Raw genomic sequence first — 16,237 nt, forward strand, 5'->3', positions numbered from 1 at the left:
ACAGATAAATCTTCAATATCTGTTGGGTTTTTTTTTTCATGGGTACATTTGGAACAGTCAGACTCTGATATGCCTTTGCATATGTCAACACAATTTCAAGGATATTATGTCTGGCTTGTATGTAAAAGGTCATGTTTCAACTATTCAGATTTAAGCTCAGATAACAGAATATACAGTAGGATTAAGATGATGTCTGGGTTACCTGATTTTAGTAAATACATATGGAACAAGGAAAAGGCCTTATTCAGTAGGACTAAATGGAAGTTCACTGTACTACATGAAGTATTTGCTATCAGGGACTCAATTTTCTGGACTAGTCTTGAAAAGGGTTCATATCTGCTGCAAATTTTAAGAGTCCCATCTCTTGTATTTAAGAACCAAAAGTGTTTCTGTTGGTTTTTCATGTGTCAACAGATTTCTAATATGATGATACTTGAAAAGACCCTCCTGTTCAAACAGACCTTTGATTTGAGATCTTATTCAAAAAAACAGGTCAAGGTCGAGAAATGTAAGATTCTGAAAGTAGTTCAATACACTGGAGCTATCTTACTGTTAAAACAAAACACTAAGGATTTTGGGATTCCCACCCCACTCATTCTCATATGCATATAAATATCATAAAGAGGAATAAAACCCTCAAGAATAGAGTGGCTAAGAATGCTAATAGAGGAAGATATTAGATAACCAGGAAGATATCAGTTATACCAGAAAACTTAAGTTGTTTGGAATGACTCATAAGTCTATTTTGTAAAGTTTGATCAGCTCCCTTTTTTTTTCTCTAACATTGCGCCTGACTTCAAAAAGAACTTTCTTCTTTTGCCAATCACATTCCTAGAGCCTGATTTTGTTTACAGTCTCACTCTGATTTGTCATGTCTGAGGAACTCTTTAAAGATATGATATCATATCTTGAGTACTAGGGCATTCTTTTCACTGTATGGGTTCTCACATCAAAGTTGTCATTAAACCATAGAATATTCTTGATTTTAATTACAATTTCATCCCAACATTTTATCCAGTTACAAGTTTAAATCCTAAAGGGCAAGATTACGGATGGCCCACGGGACACAGCAAGGAGAGGAGTCACCCACAATTCTATCCTACCATAACACAGTTCCATGAACAGAAGGACTTTCTCTACACAGCACTAGATACAGCAGTTATATCAGATACAGCCTTCAGAGAAGAGTAGAGACTGTGGCACTTCCTCTCCCTGCTCCCCTGGAAAATGAATAAGGCCCATGTTGGGGAAAAAAAAAAAAAAGTATTTGGAATGTCTTTGGAGTTCCTGCTTCTATCTCAACACCTCCCAGATCTAGCAGAACTTCTGGTTAAGTCATCTTAAAATTGCTGTGACAGGTGGAGTCAGTGCTGCAGATGATATGTTCTTCACTAAAAATTTCCAACTGTCATGTTGCATGAAAAAATAGCTATTATTATAACAGGTCTTTTTTTTTCCATTTTAATCCCAGCAAGACCATGATTGCAGTTTATAAAGTACCCTGTCCATGGAAAACTAATTTAGTTACATTAATGAAAAGGAAGCAAAATGTGATTGAGAATGTAATACAGAATTATAGTTCATTAATTCTTCAAGTATGCAATTTTCCAGACTCCTGATCCCCCATTGATTTCTGCACACCCCCATAGGTCCTGCTAAATGCCAGCAAAAAGAAATTCAATCGTGTTGGTATTTCATGTGTGGCAGTGGCAGTGCTCCAAAATTAGATAGAAATGTGTTCAAAGGGAATTTTCCACTGACTGCTTCACCATGTGGCCCTGCTAACAATTCTTTGTTGTGAAAAATTGATCAATCACAGATCACACCAATAATTGAAACTATGCCTCCCATTGCACACCAAATATCATCAAAGGAAGTGCATTTGTAGCAAATACAAACTGAAATTCAGAGCACCTAATCGGCCATGAAGAACTAGGTAAATACTGTAAAATAAAAATAATTTATTTTTCAGCTCTATTGTGTGACACTGATCATGCCAATCCTCATTAGAAAGACTAATTAAGAGGAATTGGGCCTCTGTTTGTAGTTGTTGACAAAGAGGTGGTTTTGCATTCACTGAGTTCATCATTCTCAGTACAGCATCTCATGTTAACTGTAACATATGCTTCTGTTTGCTCATTAGCCCTACCTTGAAAAAGAGAAGCACTTCTTTTCTCCAAGACAGCAAAAACACCTTTGTACCTTGACACACCAGTTTCAGATACCTACTAGTACCTGAAAGTCACGTCACTCCATCTGCACATGAGAAACAGGACTAACACACTAGCGGCCAGCTGCTAACATGGGTAAGGGTAGCTGAGTTCTAAACAAAAGGGAGCTGGTTTGAAAAGGGAAGAGCGAGTTTTGACAAATGTTCCCTCTTTTCCAGTGGGTGTGAAGGAAGCCTTCACTTGGACAGTGTACTGACAAGAGGTCTTGGGTTTCCTCAAGTGAGGTGGCAAGTCAGTCCCAACCATGAGTTAGGCGGTTTACACATGAAAGACTGATGCAACCAGCATATTCTCAGCCTTGTGAAAGGTTGTTTCAGATCAGCTCTGTTAAGAATTATAGTCAATTTCAAGCATTTAGTTCAGAGGCAAATTATGGAAAACAAACAAAAGAGCCCTCAAAGCAACTCAAACTCAGTTTGGAGAACTAGGAATTGTTTTCAACACCCTGATTTGAGCTTGGTCTCCTGCTACAGTCCTCTACTCTTTGGTCAGGGTATTGCACATAGTATATGTGTGCTAAAGTTTAAGACATTCTTACACACATTTTTTACCAGTGGCTTTTTACCAGGACATAGACAAATAATTTGCATTGCTACTCCTGAACTGTCAAATCATATAGAGATTGTATAAAATTGCTGAAACACAAAAAGAAAAAAACCACACACATCATTCTTTCATGCTACAATTGACAGCAACTCATCAAGAAAACAATAAATATTCTCAATATAAATATGAAGAAGCTGTAGAAACAGTTTAAAACTAAATCACTACTCTTTTGCTTGGGCTATAAACATATCATTGGCATGATATGTGTACAGACTGCAGACGTCCTCATGTTGACAGAAAAAGGAAGAGCTCCATAGGGATACAGGACAATGACTGGCAGTGTTATAGATTTTAATTCCACTAATAGTTGAATGACTCATAATTCATGAGAGAGCTTTCAGTGAGTGATGAAGGTCATCCCTATCTCCCTTATATAACAGAAGAAAATTCTATTATAATGCTGCCCAGCTGAACTATTCACATTCTATTTATAGCCCACTGTATTTTAAGACTGTAGCTGAAACTTTAGTTTTCATGTCTAATAAATGACTTTTTTCCCCATAGCAAATAATAGCTAAGTAGTGGATGCATTTAGATTTTTTTAGAAATAACAAGAAAATCCTGTCTCCTTAGAGCTCTCATGTAGTATTCTCTCTTCCCTGGTTTCTTTCTCCCCCCTTTTTTAAATCTAAAGCTGCTACATATATGATTGGAGTTTTGCAACAAGCTAAAGAAAGATATAAAGAGCAAAAGGTAAGTATCACTACATGACTCTTTAGCAAAGAAAAAATCTTTTGTGATTTAAAACTGTTGACACTGAGGGAGGAAAGAAATTATACGCACCCAAGAAACTGTGTCAGGCAAGGAATATGGAGAAAAAGACACAGTAGGATGAAGCAGCAAGGCATCTTTAGTTATAAAACTGAAAGGATGAGGTAAGCAGGATTCATGCCTAAATCCAGAATGTGCATTAAATTCAATATGGGCTTTTTTTTTTTTAATTCTGTCAAAGATTTTCTTTGTGAATAATTACACATAAAAATGTAAAGCAAAGTAAAGCAAGTAAATGTTCCAAGCTTCTAAAGTAGTCTCACTGCTATTTTTGAGCTTATTTTTCCTATCTGAGAAAAATTCAGGTGAGAAAAGGAGAGTGACCTTCCTTTCAAACACTGCAGCCAGGCAAAAGTATTTGATCTGCAGAACCCTGGCTTACCTCTTTATTTGCTGCAGATCTCATTTGTTTACTCTCAAAGACAAGTTTTAAACCTTTTTTCTATATAATGACATAGCCATTTTCAAATATGCCCTCCTTGAAAGTCAAAGGGGTTTTTCTAGGTTTTACAAATTCACTGTACTTCCCACTGACAAACAATATGCTATAAACCCCACCATGTTTTCTCTCAGCTATTGACCTATTTAACTGAGGGTCAAGGAGAGAAGAAATGAGATTACCCACATCCCACCTGGACTTCTGCTACTGTCCTCTTATGGAAACTTTGTCACCTACTCAGTTTTCCTTGTGTGGCTTGATCCCAAATCTGTAAAATGAGGAGAAAGTGGGGTACCATCTACCCCTTGTCCTTTCTCTCCCACCTGCTTTATTAGGTAGAACAGATAGAGCACAGAAGTCACAGGGACACTCACTGATAGTAACTGCCCGTACTGGGGTTGATGTTATTTTAATGTCTTCATTAATGCCATAAATGAAGGGATCTGCTGCCCCCTCAGCACGTGTGCAGATGACACCGAGCTGAGTGGTGCAGCTCACACACCTGAAGCACAGGATGCCATCCAGAGGGACCTGGACAGGCCTGAGCAGTGGGCCCATGGGAATCTCAGGGGGTTTGACAAGACCAAGTGCAAGGTGCTGCACCTGGGTTGGGCAAACCCTGGAATCAGCACAGGCTGGGGATGAACAGATGGAGAGCAGCCCTGCTGAGAAAGGACTCGGGGGAGCTGGGGGGGAGAGGCTGGGCATGATCCAGAGAGCCAAAGCTGGGCATGGCCCAGAAAGCAAAACACATGCTGGGCTGCATCAAAAGAGATGTAATGAGATAGTCAAAGGAGGTGATTCTGCCCCTATTCTGCCCCTTTACTCCACTCTGGAGAGACCTCACCCACAGTGCTGCAGCCAGCTCTGGGGTCCCCACCACAGAGAGGACACGGACCTGCTGGGGTGAGTCCAGAGGAGATCCAACAAGATGATTAGAGGGATGAAGCACTTCTCCTACAAGGAAAGGCTGAGAGAATTTGAATTGTTCAGCCAGGAATAAAGATTTCAGGGTAACCTAATTGTGGCCTTCCAGTACCTGAAGAGAACTTAAAGGAAAGATTGGACAAGACTATTTCCAAAGGGCATGTAGTGACAGAACAAAGGAGAATGGCTTGGAAACTGAGAGTAGGTCTAAATCAGATCTTTGGAAGAAGCTATTTACTGTGAGGGTGTTGAAGATCTGGAAGGGGTTGCCCAGAGAAGCCGTGGATGCCCACTCCTGAAGGTGTTCAAGGCCAGGTTGTACAGAGCTCTGAGCAACCTGGTATAGGGAAAAGTGTCCCTGCCAATGGCAGAGGGACTGGAACTAGATGGTCTTAAAGGTCCCTTCTAATCTGCACTATTCTATGTTTTTGTGATACTATGATGGAAGTCTTGCATTATTTGTTTCAGACAGATCTCACAATGTAGACCACAAATGTTTTTGGAGAAGTATAAGAGCCCCCATACAGTTCTGCTGCCCTCTGAGGATGTTTGATTTTTACAGATACTTGAAATACTAGTCTGATATAGCACCAGCACCCAGTCATTAACTTCATATTATTATACATTCTCAAGGAAAATATTTGGAAAAAGAGAAGAGCAGGAAGCTGTTGTGTACACAAACACAATGAGTTTCAGAATCTCACAAACAGCTTATCTATACAAATTATGCCAAGTTTGCAACCCATCCATTGGCTGCACATGTCTATCTTTCTGTAGCCTTAATTAACACTTGGAACATTGTTAACATAGAGCATTCTTTGCAGGAAAAGCACATTCTCCAGGGGTTAGCTGAACACAGTTTCTGAGATTGCCAATCATGTTTTCTTTTTCTGTTTTGAACTTCCTCTTAATGGTAAATACAAAGACTTGGCTTCTATGGGAGCATAGTTAGCTGAAGTTTGCTGAAATTATTAATTGTAATAACAACTGAAATGACAATAATTTATTATTTGCTAGATTCTTATCAGTATTGAGGAATATGCAGTATTTTTTTTCAGCAACAGTCCTTTCTGAATCTAAACTTGTATTTTAGATTCAGATTTCTATGAAATCAGATTTCTATGCTTATTTCTGAATAAAAACCTACAAATCAATTAATTTTTTGCACCAGCCAAGCACAAGCTAGGATAGTGTATTTAAGAAGGGGAAAAGGTACAGCACAGTTAGCTACTGTATAGCTTATCAACAGAACAGAAGCTTCTGAAAGACGATGGCTTCTAACATCATAATTTATGTAAGGCTTATCAACAGGAACAAAAATACAGGGGCCAAAAGCACTCTCTGCTCCAGAGCAGCCAAATTATACTTTCCAGAAGCTTTCTAGGAATATCAGATTTGACAGTACAAATTAGGCCTGTCTGCCTGGAACAGTCATGCTCCGTGAGTGAGGCTATTTCTCCCTGTTTATCTCCAGTCAGGAACAGATACAGATATTGTGCCCTATGCAGTACATCAGGAAACTACATTAACCAGAAGCATGTAAGCAGTGCAGAAGTCCAAATTCCTAGAATTACTGTTCTGAGAAACTATTTCTTTTAAAGTGAGGCAAATAAAAAAAAATAAAATATATAATTTCCAAGTTCTGAAAGGACTCAGTGACACCACCAAGATATTGGATTAGATAGTTCCTGGAAACCCAGCTCAGTATTTGAGTCATTGCTCTAATGCACATAGAGTGCCTTAGTAGCTACTACATACAGTGGCTCAGAAGGTAAAGTTTAATAGTTTTCACCCTGGGCAAAACAAAAATGATAGTAAAGTGACTGTGCAAAGTACTGTGTTGATTTTAGCCTACTCCTTACAAGTTCTTTTTACATTTCAAAAGTCACCTTACATTTTGAAAGCATTAAAAAAATTTGCAACCACAAGGAGAGCAGTAATGTTATCACTCAGACGACTGGTACATTTATATGGCTTTGTAAGGAAATACCTCATACAGCCATATCCTGCTAACCTCTCCTCAAGTCACCAAAAAAATTCTACCTGAAGATGCTTATTTCAAATTGCATAACTGTATTTCAGTGATGGGACTGCAGAATACAAATTACATATTCAGAATTCATTATCAGGGTTTCATATCAACTGACTGGAAATTTGTTATAGGGACATAGAAGCTGATGTTATAGGATTCTTCCCATAAGTTTGCTCATGATTCTACTATCTGCTTTTCCTACAGACAACACTAAACACACTAGTTATGTGCATCACCTCAATAAGCCCAAGCACTGTTCTAGCTCCTGAAATAAGTAGCTGACATGCAACATAGCAATCTTTGAGAAGAGCAAGACTGTAATACAGACTACTCATTTCTCAGCCTGTGCAAACTGAGTAGTGACTTTATGTAGCAGAGATGGAATTTATAAAGCATGCTTCAACATCCTCAGCAAAATCATTACATTATTTTTAGCATCTCGGCCCTGTCTCTTTCTGAAACGGAAACTACAGAAGATATTAATTAAATGAAGTGTAATTCAGAAGTGTTTTCATTTCAGAGATTCAGCTCCCAAGGATTAAAAAGCATAGTTAGATATTTACTGTTAAAGTTTACGTTAAGCCTGTTTAAACAGGATACTGAGAACTCTGTGTTTTCATCTTCATATAAGCTACGGCTGGAAAGCTGAACCTCTGAACCCAACATACGACATATCCAAATTTCAACAAGGCAGGAGCTAGGAGACTAGCCAAGAAAATAGAGAGCACTTGGAAGTACTCAAAGAAGAAAAATAGCAGTGATTCCCCAAGGCTATGGCAACAAAGTCCAGCAATGAGCTGGACATATAGTAAACTGGATCTCAACTACTTGCAAGGCACAACTGAGTTTCTTTGGGCTCTGTCCTGGGAAATTTTATTTTTTTTTTTAATGCACCAAAGGAAAAGGTTATAGTAGCTCACAAGCTTTGAAAATTACTGTTGTTGAAATGCCAGACTTTCAGTGACTCCAAAGGCCTGACTTTCAGAACATAATGAATTCCTATGGCACACTGGTATCTATTAAAATGTTTTATGCTGCAGATCATGCTTAAGAACTATTTGTTTGCAAACGTTTTTTCCAGACTCTGTAGAGTAGCTTAACTTCCTATTACTTCCACGAATTGAACTCAGATTCTTAATGTAAATAAAACATTCCCTGACAAAAGTATCCTCTAAGTTTCAAACTTAGGAGCCCAAACCCAGGAGCCTGAATACTCAAGACATCAAACTCCAAACAAGTCCAGTGTATGAAAACAAATGAAATAGGGGAGGTGACCCTTCTTCCTATAACTCTTGCTTTGGAAAGTCCATGCCTGTGTTCCCTTTATGTTTATTCTGCTTCTCTTGCTCCCTTCTTTTGTTTGTTCCTTCACTAAACCCCCCAGCAATCCCTTAGGGATTTCAGAGAATGAAAATATTAACCCAAATACACTTTCTGCTCAAAGAGTTTGTTGTTATACTCATCTACCCCAGGACACAACTGGCTTCTCCTGCTAGAATACGAAGGGCACACATCTTACCCCAGCTTTGTGCAGGACCTTGCATACCTATACCACAAATTTCAGCCTCTTGGTATTACTGTTATAAATCCCAATCTGCTATCAGTAATTTAAAACTGAGCAAATGGCAGATTCCTGAGTTGCTCAGAAAGTTTTGACTGTGATACTCTCACAGCTTACGGATACTGTAGCCAAGAATTCTTAAGAATTCTGCCAAAAGTAATTTTGGTTCTTAAAGCCTTGGTTCAAACTCAACAGGCTTCAAATACCATTTGTGTCACAGCTTTACCTTCAGAGCCTACCTGGCCACAAGATGATGGTGGTTGTTTTAACTGAACACAAGGGTTCAAGAGCTTAAATGGAAGCAGTTCTCTTGTAATGCTAAAAGTATTAAAACACTTCATTTTTGCAAACTCGGCCAAATTAACAAGCTCTCAGGTTACTTTGACAAAGCCTTCTTTTCCAATACCAATAAAATATTTTTCCTAATAACTGAGAAATCATAATTAGAAGATTTTCTTTGAAATAGAAATAAAAATAGCCTTTAATAACCTGAGGTCTGTTATTATTAAGGTCAATGCACATGAAAAAAACTAATTTGGATTTTCTGAGAAGAGTAATAGTTATGCATATTAATTATTTAGTTTATATAGCTTATTTAGCTTATATAGAAAGTAGCACAAAGCTGACAAGATCTGATCTACAACCATTATTTATCAAAACCACTTGTCTGAGTCATATTTCAGCACACTGAACTACAGATGTTGCAAGAATTAGTTTTAGCAACATCCCTTAAGGGGAAGTTTTCCATACATAGAAAAGAAAAAGGAAAAAATACAGAGATCCAAATAATATCTTTTCCTTGACTTTAGCTATTTCTGATAAGAGCTCAGGTGAGAGAGGGTCATTTAACCTTCATTCATGACTCACCATTTTGTTCCACAAATTCAGTTACACCTTTAATTAAGCCAAATGTTAGTAATAATGTATGGCTGAATTAATGTAGAATCTGTAAGCTAAAATTTTTCTCAATTGTTGTTTTCAAAGGTAACAGCTTTGCCTGCCAGTTTATTTTCAGCAGCTTGAACATGGATTGTTTAGTAACAGGTGGACATGATTCCTGCAATAACCAAGGAAAATTCATTAGCAGGAAATTCAAATAGCAGAAAATCATCCAAAAACTTGCAGCCACCTGTTAACAAAAACTACATCAAAACACTGGTAGTCGCAAACTCTGCTTTTTTATCTTATGCATAATTAAAAGCTGTCCATAGGAAGACTCAAAGCACAAAACAAGTGTGGAAACTCAAAAAAAGAAGCTGACAAGCAGCAAAAATGGAGTAATCTTGTATGCATACACTAGCAGATATGCATATATAGCAGGAGAACAGGTCCACTCTTAAAGCTCTGTCACCAGATTAAAGGAGAGTTGCAGTAACATCAAGCAAATCTAACAAAGTCATCCTGTTCTGAGTTCTAAACATAACACACTACAAATACAGTTTAAGCAAGCACTTAAAAATGCCAAATGAAGAATTCATAGTTTTGCAATCAAAGAAGATGGTATTAAATTAGGTATTTTGAAAAAGTTTAGCAGGCACAAATACATTTAGGTTTACTTGGTAGTCTCATCTCTACACTGCAGAAAGCTGCTCTACTTGATAAACTGCTGGTGTGCCTTATAAAACTTTAATTTTTTTTAATAGATAAACCTCACTTCCCTATGTCAATTAATGTATCCCCAACATTAATAATGTCTCAATCTGTATCCTTTGGGAGGAGACACAGAGATTCTCCTACTCATTTTTGTGACTTGATGACTTTTAGCCTAATTTTTTATGGTCTAATACCAATTTTTTAAAAAGGCTGATATATCTGCATATGATTTTTCCATCTGCGGTCTCATTCCACATGGCACAGGTCATGATTAATCTAAAAGGCTCCCAACAGATCATGCAAAGGTGTTGTAACAGCTCTCTGCTCTGTTAAGACAGACCACAGTGAATACAGCACACTGAAATGGCCGACCAGCAGTAACAGGCGATTCCCCTTCTTATGCTTCCAACAGAAATGAGGCTCCTACTGATGCCCCAGAAGCACCATTTTGGAAGCAAAAAAAATTATGAAACCATTCTTACTTACACAGGACTTCTCTTTGCAAAAGCTGCACTGAGTTTAGGCTCCACAGGCAGGACCTAAGTATGGACAGCATCATCCCTCTCAGGTTTTGGGAGAAATATAAATACTGATTGAGTACGCAAGGATGGGTTTTGGAAAGGAAATTCTAAACAGTGAGGTGCTCAACGCCTTCTTTACTTTTGTCTTTTTAGGTAAGATTTGCTTTCAGGTGTTCCAGGTCACCAAGACCAGTGGAAAATTCTGTCTGAAGCAAGAAAAATCTACCCATGGTGGAGAAGGATCAATATCTAAATAAACCGGAAGAAAAAAACAGGTCAATCAAACCTGATTGGATGCACTCAGGAGTGCTGAGGAAGCTGGATCATGACACACTTGAGGCCAACCTGAATTGTCTTTGAAAGGTCAGGGTGACTGAAAGAAGGTCCTCAGAAATGGAAGAAAGCAAATGTTCTTCCTATCTTTGAAAAGGTAAGGATCCAGGGAACTATAGATTAGTCAGCCTTACCTCCACCCCTGGGAAGATTATGGTATCCTCTAAACAGATTAAGGACAAGAAAGTAATTTGGAACAGTCAATACTGATTTATGAAGAGGAAATCACGCCTGACCAACCTGATAGCCTTCTAAAGTAAGATGACTACGTTTGGTGAACGGGAGATGAGCAGTAGATGTTGGTTACCTTAGTAAAATTTTTGACACTCACATAACATCCTGACACAAGATAAAAAGTGCAGGCTAAATAAATGGACAGCAAGTTAGACAGAAAACCTGCAGAGTGCCCAGCGTCAGAGAACTCCGATCAGCTGTACAACATCCATTTGGGGACTAGTCACTTATCAACATACACCCAGATAAACACCAGGTGCTGGGCCAGGACTGCTTAACATCTGCACAATAAGGCAGAGAGCACCCTCAGCACGTTTTCAGATTATAGGAAATTTGGAGGAGATGTTGCTACACCAGATAGTTTTAGTGACATTCAGAGGGACCTCAACAGGCTGGAGAAACTGGCCACTGGGAATATCTTCAAGTTCAGAGGGAAATGCAAAGTCCTACAACTATTAAGAAACAACCTCAGGCACCAAAAGGGCAGTGGAAAAGCTACTTGATAGAAACGAATCTGGAGGTGCTGGTGGACATGAGCTGAACATGAGGCAGCATTGTGCACTTGTAGCAAAGGTGGCCAACAGTCTCCAGAGTTGCATTAGGAAGAGTATTGCCAGCAGGTCACGGGACATGAGTGTGCCCCCCTATTTCATGCTGCTAGGACCCTCTCCAGAGTGCTGGATCTTGCACTGTTTTCTCTAGTACAGGAGAGACATGAAGCAAATCCAGTTAAGTGCAGTGAAGATGATTAATGGATTAGAGCACCAGTCATACCAGGAGAGGCTAATAGAGCTGAGATGTTCAGCCTGGAAATGAAAAGGCTGAAACAAAACTTATAACCATGTATAAATACCTGACAGTGTTGAAAGAAGCTAGAAACTCTCAGACATGTCCAGAAAAGGGACTAGGGACATAGCAAATTTTATGTGAACATAATGAAAAGATTTTTTTGTATTCTGAGGGTGATTGAACACCGGAATTGGGTTCCCAGAGAACTTGTGGAGTCTCCAACCCTAAAAACACTCCAAATCCAACAGGGCACAGTCCTGTACGCCAGTTGTAGAAGCCAGCCGTAACTGACCCTGCTCTGAGCAGGGGGATGAGACAAGATGATCTCCAGAGGTCACTTCCAACGTCATCCTTTCTTTTCTATGATTCTGAGAAATTATTTAAACAGAACTCTTAAACCACCTTTTACAGAAGGAAACAGTAAGAACTGATTATTGCATTTTCTAGGTTATTGTTGGGGTGTGGATTCAATCTCCTGCTAATTAATTCATAGGTTCAGCAGCTGCCGACAATGTCTACATAACTGAATATTCTAAGTTTAAAATCCCAAGATTCTTCAATAAGCACATTTAAAATAGGGGTAGCATAAACAGAAATAAGTGATGTGCAATTTTAAAACAGATTTGGCACCTTTACCTGAATCCTCCCCCTTCTCTGTATGTGATCGCAATGGAAGACATCTGCCTAGAGAAGATTGCATCACCTTTGTAGATACAGAGACTGTTCAAAGGGAAGCTTCCAGCATAAATTATTTGTGGTACGAACATCCTGAAACATTTCAAGCCTAACAAGAAGAAGCACCTTCAGCAAACTCTGCTACATTCACTATGAGTGAATGTGCACTCTTTGAAGCTCCAGTTTTCTTTTAAGGCTATATACAGCACCCTCTTTCTTACAGTGCAGTCTCAAAAAAAAAAAGATCAGTTTTTACTCTTTACCCACCAGATACTTCTTCCATTTGCCATTCTCACTGTATTTCAGACTGCATGTTTCAAAGCCATGCAGAAGTAGATGACAATCCTACTCTGCATATTAGTTTCCACATAAGGTGACCAGACCTGTGCTCCTGAGACTGACCTATAGCATTATTTATTTCTACAGCAGGAAAAAAATACCATGTTCAACAGAAATGAAACAGGGGAGAGGGTCTTCTCCTCAGAAAACTGAGCTATGAATTTGGTTTGGGGCTGGCAAATTAGCTCCACATCACAGCAACATTATCACTAGCTATGTGATATCAGGTCACCAGCATACTAATTAGAGATCAGGTATTCAGAAAGGCACAACATGTGCTCCAAGCCTCTGCCTGCCTCCCTCTATGTTTCCTGAAGGGCAGGAAGGATGGAAGTTAGGCCAGCAGTTCAGATTCTTTTGAAAGACATTTGGAGCTGATTGCAGTTAATCTAACTTCAGTTAGCTTAAGGTACTTGAATTTACTGGACTGGGGACTGGGTGTCCCTGGATTGTCCTATAAAGAAGGGAGTACAGACAGGACTTCCAGGGTCAATTTTAAAAAGCCAGTAAGATCTCTCTTCAATAGTGGCTATTAAAATTCACTATAGAAGGAGACTAAAGAGAATATGCTTCTAGTCTGCCCACTTCAGATAGGAGGACAAAGCTGCAAAAGATGATTATGCACTTTGAAACTATACATGTTATATTTAGTTGAGAACAGGACTGCAGTTCAAGGAGCATATAAAACAGCTACCACTAAAACAAATTAACTCTTTTAATACTCGAGCAATATCTTAGCATACAATTTGTTCCAAGCAATGTTACACTGGAGAGACCTTGGTACCCTGTACTATGGTATGTACAGTCTGTGAAATAGTAAGCAATACTTGAAAACTTGCTCTTTTAACATTGTTTTAGAAATAGATGAGCAATTAGGATACTGCTTTTCACACAGCAGCCCTCTTGTGTTCTGTGGGAATATCTGATCAAATACAGAAGAATGAAAACAACCACATTTTTCACCTCTCAAATAAACCAGATAATACAGAATTCAGACTGGTCTGTGTTTTTCATTAAACAAGATATGTTTACAAGTCAGATGAAAGCAATACTTGCTCAAATGACCTCCTTTCTACTGTTTAGAAGATTTATTGAAGGCAATATAGAACAGCAACAATAGTCAATCATAAGTGGCAGACTGCCCTTTTATTAGGCATACTGAAGCCAATTAATCTAAGAAAGCTTTCTCCCTTTACCTCCTGGAGGCAAGTATGCTTAGAATGCATTTAAAAATTCTGCAGCAATAAAGGTGCTGAAGCTATTAATTTGAACTTTGAAAAATTATTTACAGGCACTTGAAATGCTAAGAATTAACATTCTACATACTCTGCTGGGCAATATAATTTGATTAGATCCAAGACTTAAAAAATAAAATTCTAAAACAAAGCCTTGTGGTACTCCCATCCTCAGGGGTAACAGGAGAAGATAAAGGAATGCTTGTGAAAGGAGGTAAAAGCAGTAGGAACACTGAAACCTGCCTAAACACTGAGTAAAATAAGTTGGTTTATAATCACAAGTCTTCAAATAAGAGTGCAAACGAAGGAGGGTTACTGAACCAGGAACACATATGTAGCACAAAAGTAATCAGTTACTCAAATTTATTTCCAGATGTCAGATTATCTGTTATTTATATGAGACACCAAAGGCCATTTGAGGTGAAAAGCAAGTCCATAATAATCTTATTAATTATGAAACATCAAAACCCAAGATGTCTTAATTCATGTTCTAATTTTTACAGTCCATGTGCTTCTAATTAGAATTGCTGTAATATATTCTCCTGGGAAGCATATAAGAACAGTGAGTAACATTTTAGTAGCAGCTTCCTCTTTTAGGGCATAACCTTAAATTCTCCTTTATTCTTGGATTACTTCAAACATCCTCCTTGGATTATCTTCACTGTAAATGAAGTTATAATCTTACCAGTTTCACAGCTGGGCCCAGTGAAGCCTTGTGGGCAGGCACACACATTGGAAGCAATACAGGCTCCTCCGTTCCTACACCCGTCTTTGCAAAATGCTGCAAAATGCAAAATCACGATGTAAGGGTAAGAGAATCACACTCAGCAACCCTGCAGATGGACACAGCCTGCCAGCAGGCTGGCACAGAACGCTGCCCGTGCGGCACAGAGTGCAGGGACTGCCTTCTCCTAAGGATAGAGGTCACAAAGAGATGGTTTATGGCCCCCCTGCCTCACTGGCCAGATGGGCTGACAAGCTACAGAAGGAGATTAGAGTAAATCATCTGAAGACAACAGGTCCCATATGTGCTCCTTCGCATGCACTGGGAAGCGACGAAAGACAACATCTTCCCTTGGAACAGACTCCTCCTAGGGCAGTGCTGGTCCGTTCTGCTGCCCAAATAAAGGCCTGAACATAACAGGCACAACTGAATATTAAACTGTCTGGCTACCTCAGTCCTTTGTTAAGTAATTTAATAGAAACAATACAAATACTAATTTTGTCTTAAGGGATTCTGAAGAACTTTGAAACTTTTAGCATTTACAGCTTAAAGTTAATCCTTGGGTTTGTTCTTTGGCATGCTTTCAAGAGCCACTTCTGTGGACCCAGAAATGCAACCAGCTCTGCTTGAAAACATATTAGCTGTTAGTTGTTCTGATTGCATCTGCAATATGGAATTGGAAATGCTCTGGCCAGAAGAAACTGTAGGTGAAACTAGGCATCTGAAAATTATAACCAAGACAAAGAGCTGCTTTGGGGCACTGGTCTAGCCCAGCACTTGTAACCAGCCAGAGGTGCCAGGCTTTGGTTTGCAGCTGCTCCATGTAACAGCACCACTGATGAGGTCTTATGGCTCACCTGAGAGAAAACTTACAGATTTGAGCTATCCAGCTCTCAGTTTTGAGACACCAGCCCTGTGGTGTGGGACCATTGTCACTGAGACATCTAAGCTTCCCCATCCAGGAGTGCATGGGGCACAGGACTGCAGCTGGCAGAGCAGTGCATGAAAAGCTGCCAGAGACATAGGGGCAAGAGGCACATCCAGGTCTCTTTGAAGGACATTGGCATCCAAGCCAGGGCTGCAGAAAAGTGCATGTCTCAGATTCCAATACACAGTCTTAGAGCCTTCTCCTGCATACTGTCTTCCCAACATTGAGGAGGGAGGGCATGGATATACTTTTCTTTCACAGTGGGACCAGGTGCCCTCTGGATTGCCAGATCTGCAGTC

The 16,237-nt window shown here is 39.2% G+C and overlaps 1 protein-coding gene across 2 annotated transcripts in view; it reads right to left on the reverse strand.

Annotated features, from left to right (window-relative positions):
* Window positions 1-16,237, reverse strand: part of NELL2 (neural EGFL like 2) — a 132,633-nt gene that overhangs the window by 21,051 nt on the left and 95,345 nt on the right. For both annotated transcript variants that reach the window (XM_064422490.1, XM_064422491.1), the window contains exon 15: window positions 14,972-15,067. In XM_064422490.1, coding sequence (XP_064278560.1) covers window positions 14,972-15,067 — 96 coding nt within the window. The remainder of the gene's footprint in view (window positions 1-14,971; window positions 15,068-16,237) is intronic.

Source organism: Passer domesticus, chromosome 5, assembly GCF_036417665.1.
Source record: "Passer domesticus isolate bPasDom1 chromosome 5, bPasDom1.hap1, whole genome shotgun sequence".
Lineage (NCBI taxonomy): Eukaryota > Metazoa > Chordata > Aves > Passeriformes > Passeridae > Passer > Passer domesticus.